This window comes from Nannospalax galili, unplaced genomic scaffold, assembly GCF_000622305.1.
Source record: "Nannospalax galili isolate Female #2095 unplaced genomic scaffold, S.galili_v1.0 scaffold408, whole genome shotgun sequence".
NCBI classification, from domain to species: Eukaryota; Metazoa; Chordata; class Mammalia; order Rodentia; family Spalacidae; genus Nannospalax; species Nannospalax galili.
This window is the reverse complement of record NW_008358662.1, coordinates 347,263-375,106: the sequence shown is the minus strand read 5'-3', so window position 1 is coordinate 375,106 and position 27,844 is coordinate 347,263. Positions and strand designations below refer to the sequence as shown.

Below are 27,844 nucleotides of genomic sequence, written 5' to 3'. Positions count from 1 at the left end.
CCATTGTGTGCATGCCTAGTATGCATTTGGTTTCTGTACATGCAGAAAACAAGAAAAGAAATGCCATAGCTTTTTCCATACTAATGAGATATACTGCCCCCAGATTTTTCTTCCTCTTCATAATTCCATTATATTTTCCTCTGGGTGGGGAGACCATGGTAGTGGGGAGTGAACCTTGTATCTCATGCACTCGAGGCAAGCACTCTACCCCCAAGTTACAGCTCCAGCCTCATTCTGTTTATTTTTAAACCAGTTCTGTTAACATGCATGAGGTGACCTTGAAGTAATTTTTTTTCAGCATTCTGCTTTTCAGCATCAGTTAAAAGCCAAAGGTAGGTGCTGGAGAGATGGCTCAGTGGTTAAGAACACTGGCTATTCTTGCAGAAGACTGGGGTTTGAATCCCATCACCCATATAGCAGCTAACAACTGTTCATAACTCCAATTCCAGGGGATCCGACAGCCTCTTCTGCCTTCCTCAGGCATTGCACAACACGGGTGCACTTATATTCAGGAAATACACACATACACATAATAAATAATAAGGGGCTGGAGAGATGGCTCAGCAGTTAAGAACACTGGTTGTTCACATACCTACATGCAGACAATACACACATACACATAAAAAATAGTATATAAAAAAGTATTTAAAAAAATAAAAATAAATAAAATATTATTTAAAAACACCAAAGGTAGTGCCAAGTATGGTGGTACACACCTTTAGTCCCAGCACTCCAGAGGCAGAGGCAGGCAGATTTCCGTGAGATCAAGGCCAGCCTAGTCTACACAGAGTTCCAGGACAGCTGAGGCTACAGGGAAACCCTGTCTCAAAAACACCAAAAAAAAACCCCAAAGTAGCATCTGGGTCTTGCTCCTCAATAAATAAAGTGCCTTTGATCAGCTCAAAGCAACACTTGTTTTTGTTTTTAGAGTGTTTCAAGTTCATCTTAGTTCTATTATTCACCTCCTGGCAGCCTGATAACCAGGGAGTCATAACTCCCCTATCTGTGGGCTGTTTAATGACTATATAGAATCACCCTGGGAGCAATAGAAAAAGGCCTATTTCCAGATATCATGCTTTAAGACATTCAGCTACAAAGACCTTCACTATGTGAAATTTATTTTTTGATGATTTTAAGTCAGGATTTGGCCTTCTTGTCCAGAAAAGAAAAAACAAAACAAAACAAAACAAAAAAAACACTTGGACTTTGGCTTTCTGCCTCCTGAGATTCTGGCTCTAAGCCATATGACCATAAAATATGCAATTTTTCAGGCAGACAGGGAAGGTTAGACACTGGCAGTGATAAGCAGGTGGAGTCTGTGACAGGAATTATAAAGACTGTGGTAGATTCCTCTTTTTAAAATAGTCACCTCTTGTTCCTTAAAGCACAGGGGTGTCTTTCTTCCTGTCAACTTTTGCTGGGTTCTTTCTGAAAGCATGGGTCCAAGAGGCATTGAACACTCAGTTGCTTCAGGTTTTGTTGCCTACAGGTAAATATGCTGAAAGTCTGCAGCAGTGGACTTTATTATGCTTTCATATATTATGAATTCTAGAGAAGGGGTTTGCTGGAAAGCTAACTACTAGATATGGTTTACATTTTTTTTTACTACTTTTCTTTGGTCTTTTGAATACACATGTTAATCGTGTCTTTTTATACATCAACAGAAAAGCACGTCACCCTGAGAGCCACTTTTTAAAATTTATTTTTAATTACATGTATGTGTATGTGCGCGTGGGTTTGTGCACATGAGCCACTTGATGTGGGTGCTGGAAACCGAACTCGGGTCCTCTGCAAGCACAGTACGTGCTTTCAAGCGTTAAGCCATCTCTCCAGCCTCATTTCTATTTTTTTACGTTTTTTGCATGCTGCTCTTTTTGAGGCCCGTGCCCAGCTAAGTACTCCAATGTGCTTAGTTGGCCTGTCTAATACTCTTGAACTCAGCTGAGGTCATCTGGGGCTTCAGGCGACGAGTGAACAACTGGCGCGAGTCGGCGCTGTCTGGGCCACTGCTAAAGCTGGGTCCGCCCGCTCTTCTGCGCATTAGCAGACTAAGGAGGGTGCCAGCGTCTGTCATCCAGCCTGGCACACTCCGGGTGGTCCTGGTTCTGGCCGTCCTGGTTCTTGCTGGCTTTAAGCTGCCCTTTCCAGGCGGTTTTCGAACGCTGCCGCTAGGTCAGGTGAGGTGATCTGAACGTGGATGCTTGGGAAAGAAGTCGTTGGCAGCTCTGAGTTGGATGGCAAACGTGGGAAAGGGCTCGGGAAGCAAGAGCTGAGCTCCCCAGACAGCCTAATGGACAATGCCAACGCGGGACCCGAACTACAGCTCCCGGCAAGCTTTGCGCTTCGACCCGGCCGGGGCGGCCCAACATGCTCTGCGCCGGCCAGCCTGACCACTTGCGCTGCACTCGATGGGCTCGGTGCCCGCAAGGATACTCCAGTCGGCTCTATATTTTCCCATGTGGTCTCTCTTTATCCCAGCTGTCTGGGACTCCACGCTCACTAATGAAAAGCAGCCAATAATCTAATCAGCGCCAGCCAATAAAGTGCGCGGACTCAGGCCACGTGGGGCGGTGCTCCCAGAGCTCCTAGATCTCTATGGTTCTCCGCGAGTCGCTAGAGGGCGTGTGGTCCATTGGAGGACTCCCTACATTCTTCCTCCATTACCTCACTGCCTCCGGTGGCTGCTGGGATACAGGAGGACTCGGGTCCCGACTCGACTCAGTTCTCCAGCCGCCGGGGGAATACCTCTAGTTCTCCCCGGCCGCTGCCGCCCCGCCGCTTCCTTCTCCGCCCTCTTGCCGGCCTCCTCCGCCCCGCCCGGTCCACGCCGTCGGGCGTCCCCGCCTGCATTGGGCCTTTGCTTCTCTCGGCAGCCTCCACCCAGGCGCATGGCTCCATGAAGCAGAAGGAAGAAGAGGCAGAGCGCGAGAGGTCCGGTTCTCCCGGGCCGCGTTTGGGCCAGGAGAAAAGGTAGGAAAGTCTCGGGGGGCTGCGCCGCGCTTTTTTCCTATCCGGCCTCTCTAAGGCCTGCTGTGCGCCGGGGCGGAGGGTACTCTGGAAAGTGGAGTCTCGCAGGGGCCGGCGGAGGGTCCCGGGGCGCCGTGGGGGAAGGGCTCCCGGCGGCGGCGCGGGCAGGCGGGCGAGGCCTCCTCCGGGTCGCGTGTCCCCGCCGAGGACCGAGGGGATGGGAGGTCGTGGACTGGGGATCCAGGTGTCCGCCGTCGTCCCCTGCCCCGGGCAGAGCGGCCAGGCTGCAGATGGCATGGGGCTGCACTCCCTCCAGGAAACTGTCTCCGGTCCGGGGAAAGTTTGGTGGTCTCCGGCGCCGCCTGGTGGCCCCCCCACCCTCCGTCCCCTCCCCCGCCCGGCGTCTGGATTCCATCCCCGCGGCTCGGCCTCAGCTGCTCTACCCGTCGCTCTGTGGTCTCCCCAACTCCCCTAGCACCCCGTACTCTCCTGCCCCACATCCTCCTTCCTTTTCCTTTTCACCTTTTCCCTCTGTCTGCTCTGCTTCTCCCCCCTCGGCCTCTTTCCCTCTCGTCTCCTTTTCTTAACTCTTCAGTTGTGCGCTTTCTCCTCTTCCTCGTCTCCCCCTCCCCCGCTTCCCTCATTCCATATCCATCTTTCTTACACTCTGTTTTTTGCCCTTTCCTCCTCCAGCCCCTGTCCTGATCTGACTTCTTTGCTCACCCTTATTCCTCTGGGCCTATCCTCTTTCACTGCGCTCTCCCAGGATAGAGTAGGTGGGACCTGGAGTCTCATGTTTACATCAATTCTGTAGTTCTGGGAAAGTGGAGAGAGTTGAAGAGACTGTGAAAATATTTCTGCACGATCGAGAAAGGATGAATGACTCCACCAACACTTATCTCATCCTGGCATAACCAGATGCCCTGTCCTCAGGGTCCTGGCGTGTTGTGCATGAATTCCTCAGATTTGGGAGTATGTGTTTGAAACTAGTGGGAAGCCTCGAAATGATAGATCCTGGCATGAGAGCAAGTTTTGACCTAGATTAAGGGGAGGGTGTCAGCTTAATGTATGCCTCATGTTTGCATTCAATATAGCCTTTGATCCTCAGTTGTCCTCCCTTAGTGATGACTCCGCGTGAGGTGATTCAGGGCATGGGACTGCTGTTACTGCCTCTTATTTAGCCTTGAAATGTTTTGAAGTAAGGAGAGCCTGTTCTCCAGCTTTGTTGTCGTTGTTTTCTCCAAAAATTTCCGTGTTAGGTTGTAATATTTTAAATTTTTATTTATTATTTTTATTTTATGTGTGTGCGTGTATAGCCTGCGTGTAGGTAAGTGCACCTGTGTCGTGCAATGCCCGTGGAGGACAGAAGAGGCTGTCGGATCCCCTGGAACTGGAGTTACAGACAGTTGTTAGCTGCCATGTGGGTGCTGGGATTCAAACCCAGGTCTTCTGCAAGAACAACCAGTGTTCTTAACTGCTGAGCTCTCTCTCCAGCCCCAGGTTGTAATTTTTTTAGTTTTGTTACATATATTTATTTTATTGGTGGGGGGGGCATGGCATGCATGTGGAGGTCAGAGGATAACAGACAACTTGTAGGGGTTCTCACCTTCTGTCCTATAAGTCCCAGGGATTGAACTCAGATCGTCAGGTACCTGCTGAGCCATCTCCCTTGTTCAAGTTGTAAATTTTTTTTTTTGATCTTTTTTGAGACAGGTCTTACTGTAGTCACAGCTGGCCTGGAACTTACAGTGATCCATCTGCTTCTGCCTCCAGAGTGCTGGGATTAAAGGCCACCACACCCAGTGCTCCAAGTTCTAACTTTTGAAACAAATAAAATCCACCAGACCTCTACACTGACTAGACTGCTCACTGCAACCTGCATTTCTGTCTTAGGTACTGCAAGAAGGAATGGAACTGGAAAAAAGAAGATTCATTCCAGAGACAAAATAGCTCTTCTCCTCTATTCTAGCTGTTTCCCCTAGGATTACAGACTTTCTGCTTTCAGTGAGTATTACCTTGGACATATTTGGAATGGGGTTTTACTGCTTTTTGGTTTTAGGCTTGTGTTTGGATCTTAGGGTATAAGTATACTTCATATGTATTTCTCTACTTCAGTAAGGTGATTCTAATGTTGAAGTGCTACTTGTTTATTATTATACTTGTTTGTTGAGGACAGCTTGTAGGAGTCAGTTCTTTCTACCATATGGGTCTTAGGGATCAAATTCAGGTGTTCAGGCTTGGTGGCAAGTGCCTTTACCCACTGAGCGAGCCATCTTGCTGGCCCTCTACTTTTTGTGGTGGTGGTGGTGGTGTGTGTGTGTTTAATAATTTAAGAGACTGGAAGTTCAGGGGCTGGAGAGATGGCTCAGCAGTTAAAAGCACTGTTTGCTCTTGTAGAGGACCCAGGTTCGATTCCCAGCACCCACGTGGCTGCTACGAACTGTCTTTAACTCCAGTTCCAGGCGAATCCGAAACTCTTCTGACCTCTGTGGCATTGCACGACACGGGTATGCTCACATACATGTAGGCAATACACTGTACACATAAAATAAAAATAATAAAATATTTTTTTTAAAAAAAGAGAGAGACTGGAGTTCAATTCCATGGTAGAGAACTTGCTTAGCATGCACAAGGCCCTGGGTTAAATTCTCAACATTGCAAAAAACAGCTTAAAACTGTGAAGACAAATTTATTTTCCATAAGCCAGTTAGAGGGTAGCCATGTGAGCTAGAACATGCCTTTAGTTCCAGCACTGGGGAGGCTGAGGTCGGTGATTTTCAATTCAGTGTTAGCCTGAGCACTAAGCCTCTCAAAGCAAAACAAAAAAAATCATTAGAGTGCTAGAAGGCAAAGGTGCAGGGTTTTATCTCTGTTTATACTTCTAGGCTAAGGTCTAGCTCCATGCCCTTTCCATATTACCCACTTTTTGTTATTTCGTTTTGGGTTTGTTGTTTGTTTTGAGACAGGCTCTCATAACTCTGACTACCCTGGAATTTGTAGAGCAGGCTAGCCTTGAATTCAGAGATCTGCTTGCCTCTGTCTCCCATTGCTGGGATTAAAAGGATTTAAGGCTGTGCCACCACACCTGACTTGGGCCCTGTCTTTACACAGTCAAGAGCATGTACAGGTTTAAGAGCATGTACAGGTTTAAGAGCATGTACAGGTTTAAGAGCATGTACAGGTTTAAGGGCATGTACAGGTTTAAGAGCATGTACAGGTTTAAGGGCATGTACAGGTTCACTTACATGCAGGCAAACATAAAACATTCTAATTTGCAAAAGAGTTCTTCGTAGTGTTAAACATCTTGTCAGAGTCTCCCAAATTCTCTGTGAGGGAAGCAGGGGCAAAATGTCTCCATTTTACAAATGAAAGAACTGAGACCCAGAAAGATGTGGCCCATTTTGTAGGTCATATAGAAAGGGAAGATGAAAGAGGTGAGGAGCAGAAATTGAAAGTTTTAACTCCTATAATCCAGTGTTTTTCTTTAAGCTGATGTGGAAATGTAGACTGTCCTGGGGGGTTTTTTAGACCGGATCTCATTATGTATCCCAGATTGGCCTCAAACTCAGGTTTACCTTCCTCTGCACTACCATGCCTGGCCTCCAATGTTTTCTGCCATCTCCAAATGAAAAAGAAAAAGAAATATTAGGGATTTACTAGAAGCCATTATGTTCCTAAGAAGAAAGGCATCAAGGTTATAAAAGTAAATCTGCTGGGCTCAGTGGCACACACCTTTAATCCCAGCAGTTGGGAGGCAGAGGCAGGTGGATCTCTGTGAGTTCAAGACCAACCTGGTCTGCATAGTTCTAGGACAGCTGTGGCTATAGGGAGACCCTATCCCAAAAAGACAAAAAAAATAATAATAATAATAATAAACCTATGTTAAGTAATATGTTCTTTAAGACTACATGGTAACTGTTAATAAAATTGTAATGTGAGAAGATTTATTTCTCCAGCAAATTGTAAGGATACAGAATTAGCCGGGCATAGTGGTGCACACCTGTAGTCCCAGCACTTGGGAGATAGAGGCAGGAGGATCTCTGTAAGTTCAAGGCCAGCCTGGTCTACGTAGTGAGTTCCAGGACAGCTGCTGGGGCCACAGGGAGACCCAGCTTCAAAAAGACCATAAATAAATAATTAAACCACTGAGCCTCTAGGGTTATTTTTTATTTTTGAAAACAGGGTCTCCCTGTAGCTCCAGCTGGCCTGCGCTCATTATGTAGACCAGGCTGGCCTTGAACTCTCAGAGATCCGCCCAGCTCAGAACTATGCTATTTTTATAAGCAACTTTTAGTAGCGATAGTGGTAGTATTGCAACCAGCAGACAGTAAATTGTAGCCATGTGCTAAAGGACTGCCAGGTTCTGCTTAAGTCTTACTCATTCAAGACTCACAAATAGCTCTGTGTGATGGTAGGTTCACAGAGAGGTTACAGCTTGCCTGAGTTTGCACTCAGGCTTTGCACCTCTGAGTTGGGATTTGAGCCAGAGTTGGCAGTTAGATTGTTGCTCCAAAGCCGAGGCTCTGTCCTCTCAAGGTAGGAGCTGCTGTTTATTTTGAAATGGACTTAGTAGAATTGGAAAGAGACGCACAGGGAGAAAGGAAGTCCATTCTGTCTGCCCAACTACAGCAGTTAGGGTGGCCTCAAGTTCTTTATACTGACCTCAATACCTTCTTTATAAATAAGCAGTAATCTATGAAAAATGATTTGTATTAATCCCAGAAACCATAAATTACCACCCAGGCAAATAAACATTCCAGTGAATCACTCTTGGAATGTCCCGTTATTTAAAAAAATAAAGTGCAGCTTAGGTTGAATTATTTTCAGAAAGGAAGCCTTGGCCATCTCATGTTAAGTGACATCTGTGACCATGTCTGGTGTAGTTTAGCGAATATGACAGTTCCCAGTCTAATTGGACTAAGAAGTGAATTTACATGATAGTTGACCTCATTTTTAGAACAAAGTATCCAAATTGTCCCTTTTTGGAAAAAAATTTGTGTGGATACACAAATATGTGGATGTGGACAGGTGTGGAGGCCAGAGATTGATGTCAGGATGTTTTCCTCTGTGGCAGAGACCTTATCTTTCTTGAAATGGTCACTGTCTGAACCTGAAGCTCACCCATTCAACTAGGCTAGCAGGCCAACAGGTTCCAGAGATCTGTCTCCAGTTTCCCCTTTACCTACACTGGGATTACAGGCACTCACCAACACATTTAACTTTTTTTGTTGTTTTTTTTTTTGTCTTTTTAATTTTTTTGAGACTGGGTCTTACTATATAGCCCCAGATGACCTAGAACTCAGTATGTAGACAAGGCTGGCCACAAACTCACAGAGATCTATATACTACCTGGGTGCTGGGATTAAAAGTACACACCATGCCTGGCCCCCTATAGGTACTTTTGAGATAGGACCCTCACTACCAAGAAGTACTAAGATTATAAACATGAGCCATCATACCTGACCACATTCTGTAATTTTTTTTTTTTTTTTTTTGAGACGTGGTCTTCTTGTAGCCCCAGCTGTCCTGGAACTAGCTATGTAGACCAGGCTGGCCTTGAACTCACAAAGATCTGCCTCCCAAGTGCTGGGATTAAAGGCGTGCACCACCATTGCCTGGCTCTGTAATTTTTAAAAAGTTTATTTTATAAGCTGGGTGTGGTGACGCATGCCTTTAGTCCTAGCACTTGGGAGGCAGAGGTAGGCAGATCTCTGAGTTTGAGGCCAGCCTGGTCTACTTAGTGAGTTCCAGGCCAGCTGGAACTACAGGGAGAGCCTGTCTCAAAAACACCAAAAAAAAAAAAAAAAAAAAAGTATAAGATGAGCATGGTGGCACACGCCTTTAATCCCAGCACTCAGGAGGCAGAGGCAGGCATATCTCTGTGAGTTTGAAGCCAGCCTGGTCTACATGTTGAGCTCTAGGCCAGTTGGGGCTACAGGGAGACCCTGTCTCAGTAAGACCAAAAAAAATTATTTAATGTGTATGAGTGTTTTGCCTGCATATGTGTAAGTGCAGTTGTGCCTGCAGTGACCACAGAGGCCAAAAGAGGGCATCAGATTCCCTGGAACTGGAGTTATAAATGGTTGTCAGTTGCTATGTGAATATTGGAAACCAAACCCAGGTCTTCTGCGAGAGCAGCCAGTGCTCTTAACCACTGAGCTGTCTCTCCAACCCCTTGTGAATAATTATTATACTGTCTCTTGGTTTGAGCTGAAGAGACATTGTTAGACATTGAATAGATGTTTATAGGTATCTGTTGAGTCAGAGAGTATATTTCAGTTACCTTCAGATTGCTGAGACATGCCATTCAGCTCACTGGAACCAAGGAACTGTATGTAAGGTTGAACTGATTATGTTTAAAAAAGCAAGCTTGAGTAAGATCACTAAGAGTTCTGTCACTTTATTAGTGATAGGAAACAGTTTTGTTATGTACACCATATGTTATAAGCTATCATGTTAGGTACTGTGAATGACAAGAGTGCAGTTGCCACCTAGCCTCTCAAACCCTGGGGTCAAGTGAGTTTGCTACAGCGTACAGTTCCCAAGTGGCATTGCAAGACACCCAGTGAGCAAAGCTCAGTTTCTCCATATAGCTTGGGGAGTGGAGGGATTGCCCCACGTAGCCTGGAACTCATTATGTAGACCAGGCTGCCCTTGAATTCACAGAGATCTGCCTGCCTGTGCCTCCCAAGTGCTGGGATTAAAGGCATGCCCAGCTCCTAAATGTAAATTTTGTCACGGATCAGCATGTGTAAAGAACATCAATAATATTTATCGTATTCATCCTGAATTAACAGCTTGTGCAGAAATAATGACATGACAGATGGTTATACAACTATCTGATTAACTTAAAAGGTTGTTGGCTTTGGTTTTGGTGTTTTGGGGAGTGTAGTGGTTATCGTTTTGTTGTTAGCTTGAAGAAGGGTCTCACTGATTAGACCTGGCACCTGTATATAGAGAAAGCTGGCCTCAAACTCAGAAATCTGTAGGCCTGTACCCTTACACCTGGTGACTTAAAAGTTTTAAGGCTTAGCTGAGCATGGTGGTACATGCCTTTAATCCTAGCACTTGGGAGGCAAAGGCAGGTGGATCTCTATGAATTGAGACCTTGTCTCAAAAATTAAAAAAATACTAAAAAAGTTTTAAGGTTTAGAAACAAAACATATAGAAAAGTGCCTGTCTGTACAGAGAAGGAAGTTATGGTTGGGGTGTCCATGCTATTTTGGAGGTTCAGGCAAGAGAATTACTTGAACCCAGGAGTTTAGGGCCATCCTGGGCAACTTAGTGAAAATTTTTTTGGTTTTATTTTTTTGGTTCTTTTTATTTATTTATTTATTTATTTATTTATTTATTTATTTATTTATTATTTTTGTGTGTGTGTGTGTGTGTCTTTTTTTGAGGCAGGGTCTCCCTGTAGCCCCAGCTGTCCTGGAACTCGCTATTGTAGACCAGGCTAGCCTTGAACTCACAGAGATCCACCTGCCTCTGCCTCCAAGTGCTGGGATTAAAGGCGTGCGCCACCATGCCCAGCTTAAATATTTTTATTTTTTATTTTTATTTTATGTGTATGAGTGTATTGCCTGCATGTATGTGATTGCACCCATGTCATGCAATGCTGAGGAGGTCCAAAGAGGGCTTCGGATTTCCCTGGAACTGGAGTTAAGGACAGTTTGTAGCCGCCATGTGGGTGCTGGGAATCAAACCTGGGTCCTCTGCAAGAGCAGTCAGTGCTCTTAACCTCTGAGCCATCTGTCCAGCCCTGTTTGTTTTTGTTTTTGTTTTTTTTAAGATGAGTCAGGCCTGTTTGGGAGGCAGAGGCAGGAAGATCTCTTAGTTCCAAGCTAATAGTCTACATTGCCAGTTCCAGGTCATCCAGGGCTACATAGTGAGACCTTGTCTTAAAAAAAACAAAGTTAAATGGTATATGTCCAACACAGAAAAATTTAGATAAGATAATACAAATACAGATTTTGCATTATATATATTCGGCTATGTATATCTAGAACAGTAACACAGATAATGACTTGAGGGAGAAAAACTGAGTATTGCTGACTCAGTGGCACATACCTGTAATCAAGAGTTCAAGGTTATTTTGGGCAGCCTGGGCTAAAAGAAAAAGAAACCAAACCAAAAAAACTTGGAAATATGATTTTTCTCAAGTTAGGAAAGTTTTACAAAGTTTGGTATTATCACCATTGAAATAACTCTAGCATATTCTTATTTTCTTGAGAGTTGGTGCTTTTCTATCAACAGACAAAGGGCCTGGGCTTTAGTACAGACTAGAGTGAGCTTAGAGGAGAACCAAAGAAAATGAGGAAAGAGTTGGAGCAGCAGAAGGTGGGGCCTCCTGTTCTAGAATGTACCCTTCTTAGAATGGCAAATAATGACTTTTTTACTTTTTACTCCTGGAAAGGCTGAAACTGATCATGAGAAAGATGCCAAAAGGATGTGATTAAAAGGAAAAGCCTGAAAAATCCTCTAGAGTTCTTTAAAGGCAATGGTTGATAGCACACGATTGTAATCCCAGCACCAGAGAGACAGAAAGCTCCCTGGGGCTTCATAGCCAGCCATTCTAGCCTAATTGGTGAGCTCAAGAGGATGTTCAAGATTTTCCTCTAGTCTGCACATACACACAAAGCTTAAAAAAGAAAAAAGTGGGCATGGTGGCCCATAATTTTAATCCCAGCAGCGGCTGGTAGATTTCTGAGATTAAGGGCAGCCTGGTCCACAAGTGAGTTCCAAGACAGCAGGGGCTACAGAGAGACCCTGTCTAAAAATAAATAAAATAGGGGCTGGAGAGATGGCTCAGCAGTTAAGAACACTGGTTGTTCTTGCAGAAGCCCCGAGTTCAAATCCCAGCACCCACATGGCAACTAACAACTGTCCATAACTCCAGTCCCAGGGGATCTGACAGCCTCTTCTGTCCTCCGTGGGCATTGCACGACATGGGTGCACTTACCTACATGCAAGCAATACACACATACACATAAAATAAAAATAATAAAATAAAATTAATTAATTAAATTGATTAAATACAGTAAAAAGGATTGAGCAGGGTTTAGTGAGTTCTAGGCCAGCTGAGGCTATAAGGAGACACTGTCTCAAAAAAAAAGCCAGATAGGAATGGATGGATGGATGGATGGATGGATGGATGGATGGATGGATGGATATGTATATAAATTTGCCTGGTGTGATGGTGCATGCCTTTAATCCCAGCACTCAGTAGGCAGAGGCAGGCAGATCTCTGAGTTTGAGGCCAGCCTGATATGCATAGTGAGTTAGACCACTGTAGTTCCAGGCCAGCTGGGACTACAGGAGGACCCTGCCTCAAAACCAGACAAAAAGATTCATCTTGGATCTTCTAAAATAGGTAGAGAAGACCACCAGAATCTGACAAGTCAAAGGCAGTCTTCTAGTGCATCCTGTCTGTGGTGGCTATAAACTTAATGGAAACCCTTTTGGAAAAGATTAGAGGTCTCTGATCTAGAACTTGAGGGTCTCTTGTACCTTTGTTGACCATGTGACCTGGAAGGGGGTTGGTTGTTTGATATTCTGAGGCAGGGTCTCCTGTAGCCCCAGCTGGCCTGAAAGTGGACTAGGCCTTGATCTCCCATGTGCTGAAATTAAAGGCATGCACCATCACACCCCACCCTGGCCTAGTGGTTTTGACAGAAAACAAAACTTAGCAGCTTTTAAAATTTTTGTTCTGTTTTGTTTTGTGAGACAGGGCCTTACTATTTGGCATTGGATTGCTTAGAACTCACTATGTATGCCAAACTCACAGAGATCTGCCTGCTTCTGACTCCCAAGTACAGGTCTTAAAGATGCCACCATGCCCATCTCTCTTTTTTTTTTTAATATTTTATTTTATTTTTTGGTCTTTTTCAGACAAGGTCTCCCTGTAGCCCCAGCTGCCCTGGAACTCACTATGTAGGCTGGCCTCGAACTCACAGAGATCCGCCTGCCTCTGCCTCCCAAGTGCTGGGATTAAAGGCGTGCGCAACCACGCCCAGCTTTATTATTTTTATTTTATGTGTGTGAGTGTTATGCCTGCATGTAGGTAAGTGCACCCGTGTTGTACAATGCCCAGGGAGGGCAGTTGTTAACTGCCATGTGGGTGCTGGGATTCGAACTCGGATCTTCTGCAAGAACAGTCAGTGTTTTTAACCGCTGAGCCATCTCCAGCCCCCATGCCCATCTTTAAAAAAATTTTTTTAATTACATTTTATTTATTCAGAGTGTGTGTGTGTGTGTCTGTGTGTGTGAGAAGATCAGAGGACAACTTTCTGGAGTCACCTCTCTCCTTCAATTATTTGGGTCCTGAGGGTCAAACTTTGATCTTCATGATTGGCAGCAGGTGCCTTATCTACAGAGCCATCTCACTGGCTCTTGACAGCTCATACTTGATTCATGCAATTACTTTTTTTTGTTTTCTCCTTAACAGTTCAAATATAGCTGGGCGTGGTGGTGCACGCCTGTAGTCCCAGTACTTGGGAGGCAGAGGCAGGAGGATCTCTGTGAGTTCAAGGCCAGCCTGGTCTGCATAGTGAGTTCCAGGACATCTGGGCTACAGGGAGACCCTGCTTCAAAAAGATTAAAAAAAAAAAAAAAAAAAAAAAAAAAACTTCAAATATGTGCTTACCTATTCTCTTTTGGGTTAGGGTTCTGCAGCATTCCAGGGCACAAGCACCAAATCAGGATGGGAAAAAGACGTTGTGTTCCTCCACTTGAGCCTAAGTTGGCAGCAGGCTGTTGTGGGGTCAAGAAACCCAAATTATCTGGAAGTGGAACACACAGTCACGGGAACCAGTCCACAACTGTCCCTGGCTCTAGTTCAGGACCTCTTCAAAACCACCAGCATGTGGACAGCAACAGTGGACGGGAGAACGTATCGGACTTAACTCTGGGACCTGGAAACTCTCCCATCACACGAATGAATCCTGCATCCGGAGCGCTGAGCCCTCTCCCCCGGCCCAATGGAACTGCCAACACCACTAAAAATCTGGTGGTGACTGCAGAGATGTGCTGCTACTGCTTTGATGTACTCTACTGTCACCTCTATGGCTTCCCACAGCCACGACTTCCTAGATTCACCAATGACCCCTAGTGAGTAAATCAGGCACAGGACAATGTGGAAGGCATGGTGGTCTCTTTCTGAAGTCTCTATAGAAAGGATCTATCTAAAGTGTTGACATAATTGAAGCAAAGGGTAATGAGAATGTGAGAGGAAATAGCCAGACAGTATTTAGAACATTCAGGTTGCATGGCAGGCTGGAGTCTATGAGCTGGTACTCATTGGGAACTGGTTGTTTTTGTAGTTTTTGTCTGGTCTGGAACTTGCTTTGTAGACCAGACTGGCCTCCACCTCACAGAGAACTGCCTGCTTCTCCTCTTCCTCCTGAGTGCTGGGATTAAAAGTGTTCTCCACCACGCCCAGCCGGGGCTGATGCTTTTACTGAGGGTCGCCTCCACTGTGTTCATTGACAGTGTCATGGTAATCCCAGGGCCCACTCACACCCCATCAAAAAAGTCAGAATCAGAGCCAGGCATAGTGGATCACATCTAAAATTTTAGCACTTGGGTGGCTGAAGCCACCCTTGGGCTTCAGTGTTGGTTCTGTCTCAACCAGAAAGTCAGAAGCAGCTTTACTTTTTGTATTTCTGAACTCTGCATTTGTCCCAAGATCTCTAAAGGTGTCAGTGGTGTCCTTAAACAGTTTTTTTCCTTCTTCCATTTCATGTGTGTGCTGTACGTGTATGTGGGGGTTGGGGTTGGCATGTATTTGCATATAGATGTGAAGACCCAAGGTTGATGTTGGGAATCATCTTCAGTGCTTTTCTACCTTATTTCATTGAGGCAGGATCTCTCAGTCAAACCCAGAGCTGGTGTATGGCTAATCTCACTAGCCAGCTTGGGATGGGAAATCTTTTGTCTCCACCTTCCGGAAGTACAGGTGGGCAGTTGGACCACTTGGATTTATGTGGGTTCTTGGGGTCTAAGTTCTGTTCTTCACACTTGCATAGTAAGCACTTTATTTATTTTTGGTCTCTTTGAAACAGGGTCTCCCTGTAGCCCCAGCTGTCCTGGAATTTGCTATGTAGACCAGGCTGGCCTTGAACTCACAGAGATCTGCCTATCTCTGCCTCCCGAGTGCTGAGATTAAAGTTGTGTGCCACCATACCCAGCTGCGTAGCTAGCACTTTAACCAGACCATCTCCCCATCCCATTAAACAGTAAAGTGTAAGGTAAAGTGAAGAAGGCATGCCAGTATTTTTTTTCCTCAAAATTGGGAGCAGCAACTTTGTACTGGCTTTGAAGAGCATTGTTGCTTTTTGATTTTTGTTTTGGGGGGAATGCTTTTGTAGTATTCATTGATCTAAGATTATTCCTCAGCTGTTGTTACTGTTGATACTGAGAAATAGAGAGCCCTGTGCAGAACTAGGGCACATAAAGAAAAAGTTCTTGCTCCTGGGATACTCATCCTTGAGTTGGGAAGCCACACACACACATACAGAGGAGTAAAAGGATAGTTACCCAGACTGAGTGCAATCAGGAAATCTGAAGAAAAATGAGCTGACTCTCTGAGATAGTGTGCTGTGATCAGAACATTCCCAGTGATCCAGTGGAAATTCTAAGTCTGAGTAAGATATAGTCAAGGGCTGTTGGACCTTGTATTTCCAACCTATGGAGAGTAGATTCTTAAGTTTTTTAAAAAGTTTGAGACCAAAGCTTTGACTGGTGCCTTCCAAGCACGTATTAGAGAGAAATGAAGGGAGGTGAGAAATATGTCTGCTGGGGACCTTTGTAACAACGATGTAGGGAGAACTGGGAACGTGGTTCAGTGAGTAAAGCATTTGCCAAAAAAGTGTGAGAACCTAAATTCAGATCCCCTAGAACCCATGTAAAGCCAAATGAAGGGGGGATAAGGGGAGCCTGGACAGTGGCTCAGTGTCATAGAGCACTAGCTGCTTTTAGAGAGGACTTGTTTGTTTCCCAGCACCCAGATGGTGACTAACAGCCATCAGTAACTCCAGTTCAAAGGGATTCCACTCTCTGGCATCTGAGAGCACTGTACATGCATATGCACTTTCATGTAGGCAAAATACTCATGCGCATAAAATATTAATTAATTGGCACTTTCCTTAATAAAGCCAGACATGGTAGCACACATCTGTAATCTCAGCACTCCTAAAGCAAGATGGAGGGCAGAGACAGGATTGTCCTCAAATACTTAAAGAACAGCTAGCCTGGACTATGTAGCAATGAAAATGAAACTGGTTTCAAACACTGTGGGGGTTAGAAGACTGATACCTGAGGCTGTCGTCTGACCTCCACTCGTATGCCAAAAATGCTTTCTCAACGGAATTTTTCTCTTCCAAGAAAATGTGCAGGGACTATGTAGTTTATCAGGAGTAATAATTATGGGATCAATGACTGAAGTCTTGTAGAGAATGCCTACAGGTGAGGAAGTGAGGTGCTGGCAAAATGTGTCCTCATGAAAAAGCCCATACATGGTATCTGAACTAGAGGGGACCTGTGAGAGTGGAGCATAGGAAAGGCTACCCAGAGAGATTTTCCTGTTTCATGTTTCCAGCTAGGGTTGAGCAACTTGCAGAAAGGCAGAGTTCTTCAGATGCCTGGTAATACAGAAAGTCTTGGGCAGTAACAGAAAGAATAAGAATGTGTCCATAATTAATCTGGGGCTGGAGAAATTTTATGTTTTGCTTTTTTTAGTCCACTCTTTGTGACCTGGAAGACAGGGCGGGACAAGCGGCTTCGTGGCTGCATTGGGACGTTCTCAGCCATGAATCTTCATTCAGGACTCAGGGAATATACGTTAACCAGGTAATGACACATGAAAAATTGTGCTTAAGTTAACTAGAATTGGAAACAGCTGCCTAGCATCATTTCTTCTTAGCATCATTCCTGTTTGCTAATCAGGAGATATAATACATTAGTCTGGTGAATTCCCAATCTGTTCCTGAATAAACAGTATTCAAATTAGTGTTGTTGGCTGGGACATGCTGTCTGAGCATCTCAGGATTCAGTTGTGTGGACTTTGTGGCATATGACATTGGCTCCTAACTGGAGGCAGCCTCACTTATGTTTTCTGTCCCTTTCTAGTGCACTTAAGGACAGCCGATTTCCCCCCTTGACCCGAGAGGAGCTGCCCAAACTTTTCTGCTCTGTCTCCCTCCTTACTAACTTTGAAGATGCCAGTGATTACCTGGACTGGGAGGTGAGAACAGCTGCATTTGGAACTCTGCATCTCTCGTTGCATTTGGGTTCGGGTTAGTACATGGTAATGTATCTCCTTCATTGAGAGAGGGTCTAAGAGTGTAAAAGCTGATTTTGGAACCAGTCGTGGGCCACATAGGTGACAGAAAAGGTGCTCCTCTATTGGGAGTAGGAAGAAATGTAGATGTCAGAACTCTCTGCTCTCCTTCCCAGTCTACTCTGTTCTGGATCCAATAAGATCTTTGTGGTTGTAGTCCTTCTCCAGTGTCTAGTTATGAACTAATATTAATCCCCACACTTGGGAGGCAGGGGCAGATGGATCTCTGTAAGATCAACGCAAGCCTGTTGTACCTAATGAGTTTCAGGCTAGCTGGGCTACAGGGAGATCCTGTCTCAAACAAATGATAGCCAGACATGGTGGTACATACCTTTAATCCCAGCATTTGGGTGGCAGAAGCAGGCAGATCTAGGAGTTCAAGGCCAGCCTGGTCTACATCAAGAGTTCCAAGCCAGCCAGTGGTACATAAGATCCTGTCTTAAAAAAAGAAAAAGGGGGGCTGGAGAGATGGCACAGTGGTTAAGAACACTGACTACTCTTGCAGAAGACCCAGGTTCGATTCCCAGCACCCACATGGTGGCTATGAACCGTCCTTAACTTCAGTTCCAGGGGACTCTGAAGCCCTCTTCTGACCTCCACAGCATTGCACGACATGGGTACACTCACATGCAGGCAATACACTCATACACATAAAATAAAAAAATAATAATTTTTTTTGAAAAGACTGTAGAGAAAGTGAAAAAGAGGGAGGGAGGAGAGAAGGAGAACAGAAAATATTCCAGATCCCACTTAAGTCCCTAGAGAGAAGTTTTTAAACTTTTTGGGTAAGCTATTTAAAGACAGGCTTCACATTCTCAGGGAGGCAGCTACACATACATTTGATCTTTCCATTAAACTGAACTTCTTTGGCCTCTAGACTTAAGAATTAATTAATGATTTGAAAAAGATTTTCCTTTTCCCAGACCTGGGTCAAGCAACTCACAAGACAGTGGCCATTTATACGTGAGTGATTGAAGTTCCATTAAAATAAGTAAATGCCATTTACTTGGTTGTGTTTTTCTGCAGGTAGGGGTGCATGGGATTCGGATTGAATTCATCAATGAAAAAGGTGTCAAGCGCACAGCCACATACTTACCTGAGGTGGCTAAGGAACAAGGTGAGTTGGACAAATGAGCATTTAGAGAACTGTACCACTCACAGCCATGCCAGTTAAAGGGCAGGAAAGGGAAGTGTTCATCCACCAAGAGTGAATGCTTTTCTTCCTCTTAATTCCTGTCATATTCCTATAGGACAAAGGCAAACTCCCCAGAAGACATAGAAACTGGAAAAAGATAGGAGAAATACACACCTTCTTTACCTGCTTGCTTGTTTTGAGCACGTCCTTGCAATGAGTAGTTCTGTTTCTTTGCCCCTCGAGTTTCAGTTGTCATAACAAAATCCCAGCAACCAGCTCGACCATACTGTAGTGTTTGTTAGGAAGCAAAATCCTATTAGACTTCTAACCACAGTGGCAGAGGAAAAATGTCCTCCCTTAGTTAATGAGGACAGTAAAGGTAGGAACTGGGTTGGGCAGATTTTCTCTTTGAAAGAATATCTAGAATTCCTTTAACTGTTACTTGTGCTTTATAGGATATGTAACCCCATTTTCTTTCTTTCTTTGAATTAGTCTGTTTTTTAAAATAATATGTGAAACACAATAATTGTTGGGTGTGAACCTAGAATAGAGAAGAAAATCCAGTTAAGTATATTAGTGAACTACTTATGTGGAAAGTGATTGCCTTGTTGGTTTCCATTGTGGTTGTGTTTAAATTTGTTCAAAAGCAGTATGATTGTAACATTAAAAGGATGCATTTTGAGACATTTGTCAGGTCATATAAATCTAACATCTTCCTTCCTGTTCAAGAAGAAATATCATAAGTATTTTTAGTGGTTACATGCGATTATAGCTCAGTTAAATAATTCTTTCAAATTGTTTTTGACATTTGAAAGTTAAGAAAATTCAAAATTGAGAACTCCTGTGATAGTTTGAGGGGGTTGTTTTTTTCAACTTGACGTCTACTTGATTTTTATCTGTTAAAATGTATAAATTTGAGGGGCTGGAGAGGTAGTTCAACGGTTAAGAGCATGTACTGCTCTTGCAGAGGACTCAGCATTCACCTTGGGTATCTCTCAACTTCCTGTTACTCCAGCTCTAGGGCCTCTTGTGAGAACCTTCAGTCAGGTTCATGTACCCACACACAGGCGTGTACATGTAATTAAACATAATAAAGAGGGCTGGAGAGATGTCTCAGCAGTTAAGAATACTGGTGGTTCTTGCAGAAGACCCAGATTCGAATCCCAGCACCCACATGGCAGCTAACAACTGTCCATAACTCCAGTTCCAGGGGATCCAGCAGCCTCTTCTGTCCTCCACAGACATCACACAACATGGGTGCACTTACCTACATGCAGGCAATACACGCATACACATAAAATAAAAATGTTTTAAATATATTAAAAAAATAATAAAGAAGGGACTAAAAAGATAACTGATCATGGTGGCACACAACTTTAATCCTCGAAATCAGAAGCAGGTGGATCTCTGAGTTTGAAGCCAGTCTGGTCTACACAGAGAATTCCAGGATAATCAGGGCTGCATAGTGAAATCCTATCTTTAAAAAATAAAAATTGGTAAGAGTGGTTGCAGAGTACCTGGGTTTTTCCCCAGCACCCACTTGGCAGCTGTAACAACTGTTTGTAACAACAGTTTCAGGTCATACCCTCTTCTGGTCTCTGTGGGTATTGTACACCTGGGTATAAATACATGTAGACAAAACAGTCATGGCCATAAAAATAGTATTTTTAATTTTTTTAAAGAAACTTTTTTTTTCTTTTTTGTCTTATTTGAGAAAGGCTCCCTGTAGCCCCAGCTGTCCTGGAACTCACTATGTTGACCAAGCTGGCCTTGAACTCATAGAGATCCACCTGCCTCTGCTTCCTGAGTACTCCCACGCTCAGCTAGAAACCATCTTTTGCCGGGGGGGGGGGGGGTCTTATTGAGACAGAGTCTCCCTGTAGCCCCAAAACTCACAGAGATCTGTTGCCTCTGCCTCCCAAGTGCTGGGATTAAAGGTGCATACCATCACTCCTGGCAAGATTGTTTTAAATGAGACAGATAGCCTAGTGGTTAAGAGCACATACTGCTCTTGCAGAGGACCCAAATTCAGTTTAGGTGGCTTATGACCATCTGTAATTCCAGCTCACTGCCTTCACATGCATATACTCACACTCAGACACAAATATACATAATTTAAAAAAATAATAAATCTTTAAAATATATACGGGGGGCATGCTGGAGAGATGGCTCAGTGGTTAAGAGCTCTGGCTGCTCTTGCAGAGGACCCCAATTCAGTTCCTAACATCCACATGGCTGTTAACAACTGTCTGTAGCTACAATTCTGGAGGATCCAGTGCCCTTTTCTGACCTCCGTGGGCATTGTATGACACAGGTGCTCTTACATACATGCAGGCGGTACACTCACACATATAAAATAAAAATATAAATAAATTTTTTTTTTTTTTTTGGTCTTTTTGAGTCAGGGCCTCCCTGTAGCCCCAGCTGTCCTGGAACTCACTATATAGACCAGGTTGGCCTTGAACTCACAGAGATCTGCCTGCCTCTGCCTCCCAAGTACTGGGATTAAAGGTGTGCGCCACCATGCCTGGCCTCTAAATAAATAAAATATTTTTAAGGAAAATGATATTTGAGGCAGGAGAGATGGCTCAGTGGTTAAGAACACTGGCTCTTCTTGCAGAGGACCCAGATTAAGTTCCCAGCACCCACCCGGTGGTTAACAACTGTACTCCGGTTCCAGGGGAATCAGATGCACTCTGATATAAATGATCAGACTGAAGGAAGAATGCTTAAGAGTGTAGAAGCCACAGAATTTAAATTCCCTTTGTAGCTGGAGATCTAGCTCAGTGGTTAAGAGCGCTTATTGTTCTTCCAGAGGACAGGAGTTCAGTTTCCTGCAACTGTTGCAATACATTTCTGTCTCATTGCAGTGTATATGCTAAAGGTCAACTTAGGCAACATAGTGAAATCCAGTCTTCCCATTAGAACAGTTATGGGTACTAGCATGAGACCAGAAGGCCAATGGGACCATATTTGTCACTTGATAATTATACTGAGGTGACAGCTGATAGAAACCATGCAGGAACAGGGAGCCTGGGGATAGTGTTATGGCATATAGTAGGTTATAGTGTCATGTCACAGCGTCTCCATTGGACTGTCAGTGAGGTAGATGGTCTTCTAGTATGTGGGTCATGGCCCAGGGCTCCTTTGCCCAGCACACTTGACTGTTTCTTGAGTCCCATTTATCTTCCTGCACTGGTCATATTGGAACTTGTTCTTCTGTTTGATTATGTGCTGTACTTATTGTGGCCTCTGTTCTCAGACTGGGATCAGATACAGACAATAGACTCCTTGCTCAGAAAAGGTGGCTTCAAGGCTCCAATTACCAGTGAATTCAGAAAATCGATCAAACTCACCAGGTAAGCCTCTTTTTCATTCTTGTTAATTTTCCTTTGGTGTGGGGGTTGGATAGAAGATATTTTTAATAGGGGAAGAAAATAGTCTGTCTGCCCCTAAGTCAAAGAAGTATGTGTGAGATTGAGAGAGATGCTAGGGAAGCAGTGGCTGTAGAGGTGGAGACTCCAGCATCCCCTGTGTCTCCACAGCTGGGCCAACAAGTTGGAGGAGGATTAGACCTGCAGTGCTAGGCAAGGGTTCCTGGACTGCCATAGTCATGTTTGGGAAGCTGAGGGGCAAGTTGAAGTTAGGAGGTAAGACTCTGGGGATGTAAATCTAGGGTCAGTTGAGGTATTTCTTCCTAACCACAGTGTAATCATGTGACAGGGGATGCTGGAGAGTCAGAGATGTACTTACAAGGAGTTGAAAGGATCTCATTTGGGAGACAGTACTGTTAGGGAAAACCTGACTAGTTTCATAGACCACATACTGACTTGGGCCAGTTATTTTACCTCCCTGAGCTGTATCCTGTGTGAAAGATATGAGTGCTAATTCCTTCAGATTTTGGGACATGGTAAGGTAAGGAATAGAGTTTCCAGCCCAGGGCCAGGGCAGTACTGAAGGTGCTCAGTGGATGTCAGTGTTCTTTCCCTTCCTGCTAACACTGGGAACACTTGACAACTTAGCTTCAGTGGGCCTTTATTAGGACCCTCATCTGCAAAATGCTGAGTCGTCATATGCTAGCCCCACATGTCTGTTTGGAAGATAACCCAGTGTTTTTAAATGCTTTGGATTTCAAAAATCAAGGGGCTGGGACTGCAGCTCAGTGGTATCAGTGCATAATGCATAGCATGCTCAAGGCCCTAGGTTCCATCTCCAGCACCAAAAACATTTTTTAATTAAAATAAAAACACTGCAAATACAAAGCATTATTACTATTATTATTACAATTTATTTGAACAGCCATTTCCCTGTCAAAATTCAGGAATAATCACCTTGCAGTGGAGGAGTGATTACAGTGGGAAAGAGATGGCTCTGGGTAAGGATTGTCACCCAGCTCCTGTGGTCTGTAGTAGGCTCCATAGGTTTGTAACACCCATGCTTTGCATCCTGACTCATGGCTCTTTCCAGAGCAAAGCCAAAGTGCTATGAATTCTGTTCTGATGACCCTGTGATATGGCATATTCATCTGGGGATTGAGACCTACCTATAGCCAAGGATCCATTAATCTGCTTCATCAGAATTTGACCCAGAATTAGGTATCTATGCCCCTTTTAGTTATAACTTGTTTGTTGCTCTTCTACAAATTGAGGTTGCATTTTTGTCAAATTTATCTCATTTTTAACCTGAACATAGATACGCAGTTTACACTGGGTTTTGGTGCAGTCATCTTCCAATCTGCCACCCATGTAATTTGACCTTGAAATTTCTCATCCAGATGTGGGTAGCAGATTGCTTACAAGCAGCCCATTATAAGCACATGTAGCATTTTGAGGTGGGATGTGCTGAGATACAGTCTCAGGGTGAACTGTAGTTGTGCTTTTTCATCTTGTTCATTTGTAATAACAGCATCGTTTTCTTGTGCCGTCTTTCATTTTCTGTAAGTAAGATTGCTCTTGGTCTTTCATTTTATTCTTTCAAACTGTGGGGTAAGCTTTTGGTTTTCTCTGCTGAGCAGACTTCACACTGAGATGCTTGGGGTTCCTAATACCTTTGCTTATTTCCTCATACAGGTATCGAAGTGAGAAGGTGACAATCAGTTACGCAGAGTATATTGCTTCTCGACAGCACTGTTTCCAGAATGGCACTCTTCATGCCCCGCCCCTCTACAATCATTACTCCTGACACACGGCTGCATGACCAGTCCCACCCCCCTGTTGCCGCCAATGGCTATGACATCATTGGAACAGATGCCTCCTCTTCCTGGTCCAGTTACTTCTATTACTGCACCATTTTATGATGCTAGCTTCCGTTGCCAAGTCTGCCTCCTGCTGACTGAGGGGTGGGGGTTACATTGAATGCAACAGAACTTGAGGGGCCCAAGCCTTATATCAGCCTTTCCTCAATCTGGGGTTCCTTTGGATTGAGGCTCCTCCATGACCAGGGAGAAAGACTGGGTTCAAAAGACCCTTGTCTGGTGATTTCCCACATGTGTTGGGTACACACTGAAGGCTTGGATTGATCATGGAGGCTTCCTTCCCCAACCCCCACAGCCTTCCCAGGTCAAGTAGGTGTACTCCCCTGGCAGTCTGGGCAACGGAGACCAACATGAACCATTTTTAGGTTGTTTTAAATTCCTTTTTTAAAACTTCCAGTTTATTGTGTACCAAGAGTTGATCACAACCTCCATGCTTCATAAGCAAACACCATATTAGGGTTGAATGTGGGCACCATGAGCCCTTCAAGGCTCCTGGACAAGAGACCCAAACCAAAATCAGAAGCCCTGTGGATGGCATTGCAGATCCCGTTGCACAGTAAGCCATGAAGGTTTTAATGCTTGCCCCACTTGGCAGGATTTCCTGGTACTCTTTCTGCATCGAGTCTCCTGGTTTTGGAACAGAGCTCTGTGATATAGCCTGCTGAGGAATGGAGTAGAGATGCCCATGGAGGTCCTGATGTCATCACCATGAGCAGATGTGAAAGGAGAGGCCTCTTCCACACCACCTGGCTACCTCAACCCTCTTCTGGTAGCAGTGCCTATGTAGCTGGATCTTGGTTCTCAGAAGCACAGATGTGTAAACAGGCAGTTAAGAGTTGAGTTGGGCTTTAGGACACATTGCATCCAGAGTCTCTGAGCTCATTTTCTTCACAGGCACATATCCTAAGGGACCTGTAAGTAGAGGAATTCCTTTTTTTGATTTGCCTGTAGAAGTGGGAACACTTGATAGTTCAGTCCTCAATTAGACTTTAGAACAAAGCTGTGTAATAAAAAGAGGTGAATCTTTATCTTGCCTACCATGCTGGGAATCTTCACCCCACCAGGGCACATGTTCAAATTGCTCACATTGCTCATTTAAACTCTGTTGTGACATTCCTTTCCTGTCATTACTCATTTCTGAATAGCTGTCAGCAAATCCTCCCTTGCCTATCCTTCACTTGCTTAGTGGCAAAATTTACAGTACTAGGGAACTTGGAGATGGTCTGAAAGCTGTGTGTCAAAGGCACTGCTAAGGCAGTTCACAGGAAGGAGGTGGTCAGCTGGAAGAACGGATCCTGAGGATATACTGATTTCCAGCAACATGCATAGAAAACTAAGGTGGATCGGGTGTCAACCCAGTGAACACTATTGGATTTCTTTTTCAGAGTTGATGTGATGGTGTGGCTTTCCAAAAAGAGAAAAATATTCAAAAGATTTTTTGAGTTTCCTCTGCCAGGAATGGAGAGGGAGAAGTGGGGACACTTCCGTGTGCTACTCTAGGTGTCACCCTCTCAAGTTCCTGGGCAGTTGGGGGTTTGTGTTACTGGTGAGTGAGGACCTGGGATTGATGAGGGAGGTGCCAGTGATATGGGAGTGCCCAGGGTTCACCCCCCTCACTGCCAGGTTGGGTTCCTTCGTGTACAGGAATGTGAAAGGGTCTCATGTAATCCTGCCGCTGAAGGTAGTGAAGGTCATGTTAGAGGCAGGTATGACAGCAGGTGCTCTCAGGTGCCATGGATTGATGTCAGGGTGATCAGCTCTGGACTGAGCCACCCACCTCCAATTTGTACAACAGTATTGATACATAGGGCTACACTCATCACTGTTCAAGTATTCTATGTTAAAAGTTGTGTTTAATTTCTAAAGATTTAAAAAACAAAAAGCAAAAAAAAAAAAAATGGTGCTAAACTTCACCCCTGAGCACGCTCAGTGAGACTGGTCATGCAAGCATCTACAGTGCCATGCTCCTCAAGCCTGTTAGTCTTGTAGAAATGTTGCCCTATCTGTCTTCCCCAATGTATAGTATGTATTTTATTTTATTGAAGGTGGGGTAGAAGACCTGCCATTTAAGAAAATGAATAGAAAAATTTTAAACCCAAGAAATAGGGGGAAAAAATTAGTGCACAAGAATCGGGCTGGCGAAGCCCAGCACCACACTGAAGTGGGCTCAGTGGTTTCGGAGTGAAGAAGCCTTACTCCCTGCACATTCCATCATGCTCCCACATAAGTCCAGCAGTGGAAACACTGAGTTCTTCTGCCTTGTCAAAGGGGCCTCGGGAGTCAGGCAAGGGAAACTCTTTAGCCCAGAAAAAATGGGCTGTGTTGGTGTCTGCCCTGGCTGGGGCCTACTCCTTCAGGAAGCAGTCTGGAAGTGCGTGGTCATGGTCACCTCATGGAAACGTGTGGTAGGTGGCTCTCAGGAAAAAAAATACCAAGTGTGGATTTTCCACATGGTGGCTTTTCATAGGGAGATAGCACTCTGAACTGGAACTGCCTTCCACACGTTGACCAAAGTAGTGATGAGGGTGGCCAGTACAGGCCAAGTAAATGGTAGGTAGTGGAAAGGGAATGTTTTCCTGCCTGGTGTTTCCTTTGACCTTGGGCCACTGTGCTGAACCAGAGGTCTCCACTGTTGTCAAAGAACCAGCCCAACTCTGCTGGCCTGGAGTTTGTTTCATCCCTAGCTGTGAGTGCCTTTTGGTCTTGAAAGTTGGCTTGTCTCATCATACCCACAGCTAGGACATTCTCTGTAATTATTGTCCTTGTTTTACCTGAGCTAAAAGAGAATGTCTTTGATCACTAGAGTTTGTTAGTGTTGGGTTGTTTCCACTGTGAGGTTCTTAAAACTTTTTCGCTTCATAATATTCAAACAACTCATGTTAGACCCTTTCCATATGAAAGGTTTGTAGTTGAGATGTTACATATATTTTACTGTTTATAATAAAAAAATCATCTATACAAAAGTCCTGGGTGTTAATTTTAATACTTTGCACAAGATGTTTTCCATGATATGTTAACACAGTTTCACTAACAATATTATTTTCTACTGAGATTTCTGAAGCCTAGGAAGCTACATGTTCATTTTGAATTTTTGTTTTCATTTTATTTCTCTGAAGCAAGAGACTGTATGGCCTTCAGTGCAAAGACTTCAGACCAATTCTTTGTACTCTACTTGGTTGCCTCTTGGCTATATAACTTCTGAGTGCAAATCATCAAACTCTTTAATGAAGTATTGTAGAGAATAAATCATAATGGGTAAAAGCTGTTGTCTGCCTCAATTTGTAACCAGGTGACTTGAATTATCTAAAATAGCAATTTATTTTTCTATTGCTAGCGATCTTATAAAATACTTTTACTAATCCTTTGAGATTGTCATATAATTATTTTGATGATATTCACACCAGTTTCCCATCTTTCTACACTCCCCCCATGTCCTCTATTAATATTTTTAAGGTCTACGAAGTCTAATTTGTGTTCCTCAAGATCCTGTGAGTGTGGGTCCATCCCCTGGAGCATGGTCAGTCTAACCAGCATGACACCTTTAATGAAAATTGACTCAGCAGCTATCAATTGCCAGTGGTTCCTCAGCTGGGGCTGGAACTTCTTGCTCACCTTCCTTAATGCTAGATTTTTGTCTGGCTTGGGCTTGCACTGTGGGCTCGTGTGCACACTGCCATATGTGGGAAACATGGTTTCTTTGTAGTCATCTACCACCTCTAGCTGTTAAATCCCTTCCCTCCTTCCACAGTGATCCCTTAGCCTTGGGCAGAGAGGGTGTGGTGCAATTGCCTGTTGACCAGTTGTTGGTCTCTTAAATCACCATCTCCTGCAAGAAGCTTCTCTGGTGAGAGCTGAGAGATGCATTAATTTATGAGTATATTAAGTCATTAGGAGTTGGCTTGATATGCCCATTTAGCAGGTTGTTGGGGAACCCTGCTGTTAAGGTTGGCTCCTTTCTCAGCAGGGGTTTCCTGCCTGACTTAGCTGGAAAGTGCTGCCAAGCATGGATGCTTGGCCTCATTTAAAACATGACCTTTGGCATAGTTACCTGGAGTAAAAACTACCCCCAGGTTTTTTCTATATAATAATTAGGCATTGCCCAATAGTCGGATGATAGGATCCTACTGCCACATGTAAATAAAGCATACTATGA

General features: G+C 44.3%; 1 protein-coding gene across 2 annotated transcripts; it reads left to right on the top strand.

The window, feature by feature from the left end:
- Window positions 1–1,811: 1,811 nt before the first annotated feature.
- Window positions 1,812–25,989, top strand: Ammecr1l (AMMECR1 like). Of its 2 annotated transcripts, XM_017795323.2 has the most exons (9): window positions 1,812–2,970; window positions 4,861–4,971; window positions 13,629–14,073; window positions 16,702–16,812; window positions 17,092–17,206; window positions 18,329–18,419; window positions 21,700–21,796; window positions 22,905–23,032; window positions 23,507–23,636. In XM_017795323.2, the coding sequence occupies exons 3-8, from the start codon at window positions 13,667–13,669 to the stop codon at window positions 22,984–22,986; spliced, it is 903 nt and encodes a 300-aa protein (XP_017650812.1). In that variant the 5' UTR covers window positions 1,812–2,970; window positions 4,861–4,971; window positions 13,629–13,666; the 3' UTR covers window positions 22,987–23,032; window positions 23,507–23,636. The 2 variants fall into 2 exon arrangements, with proteins under 2 accessions (XP_017650812.1, XP_008820225.1); XM_008822003.3 differs by lacking the exon at window positions 22,905–23,032 and having other exon boundaries at window positions 1,818–2,970; window positions 23,507–25,989.
- Window positions 25,990–27,844: the final 1,855 nt, after the last annotated feature.

Bases quoted from the DNA above. Each gene is read 5' to 3' on its own strand.
- Ammecr1l (XM_008822003.3), top strand. From the start codon at position 13,667: ATGGGAAAAAGACGTTGTGTTCCTCCACTTGAGCCTAAGTTGGCAGCA. The intron at 17,207-18,328 runs GTGAGAACAGCT...GTTTTTCTGCAG, and splicing joins GTGATTACCTGGACTGGGAG to GTAGGGGTGCATGGGATTCG. The intron at 21,797-23,506 runs GTAAGCCTCTTT...TTCCTCATACAG, and splicing joins AAATCGATCAAACTCACCAG to GTATCGAAGTGAGAAGGTGA.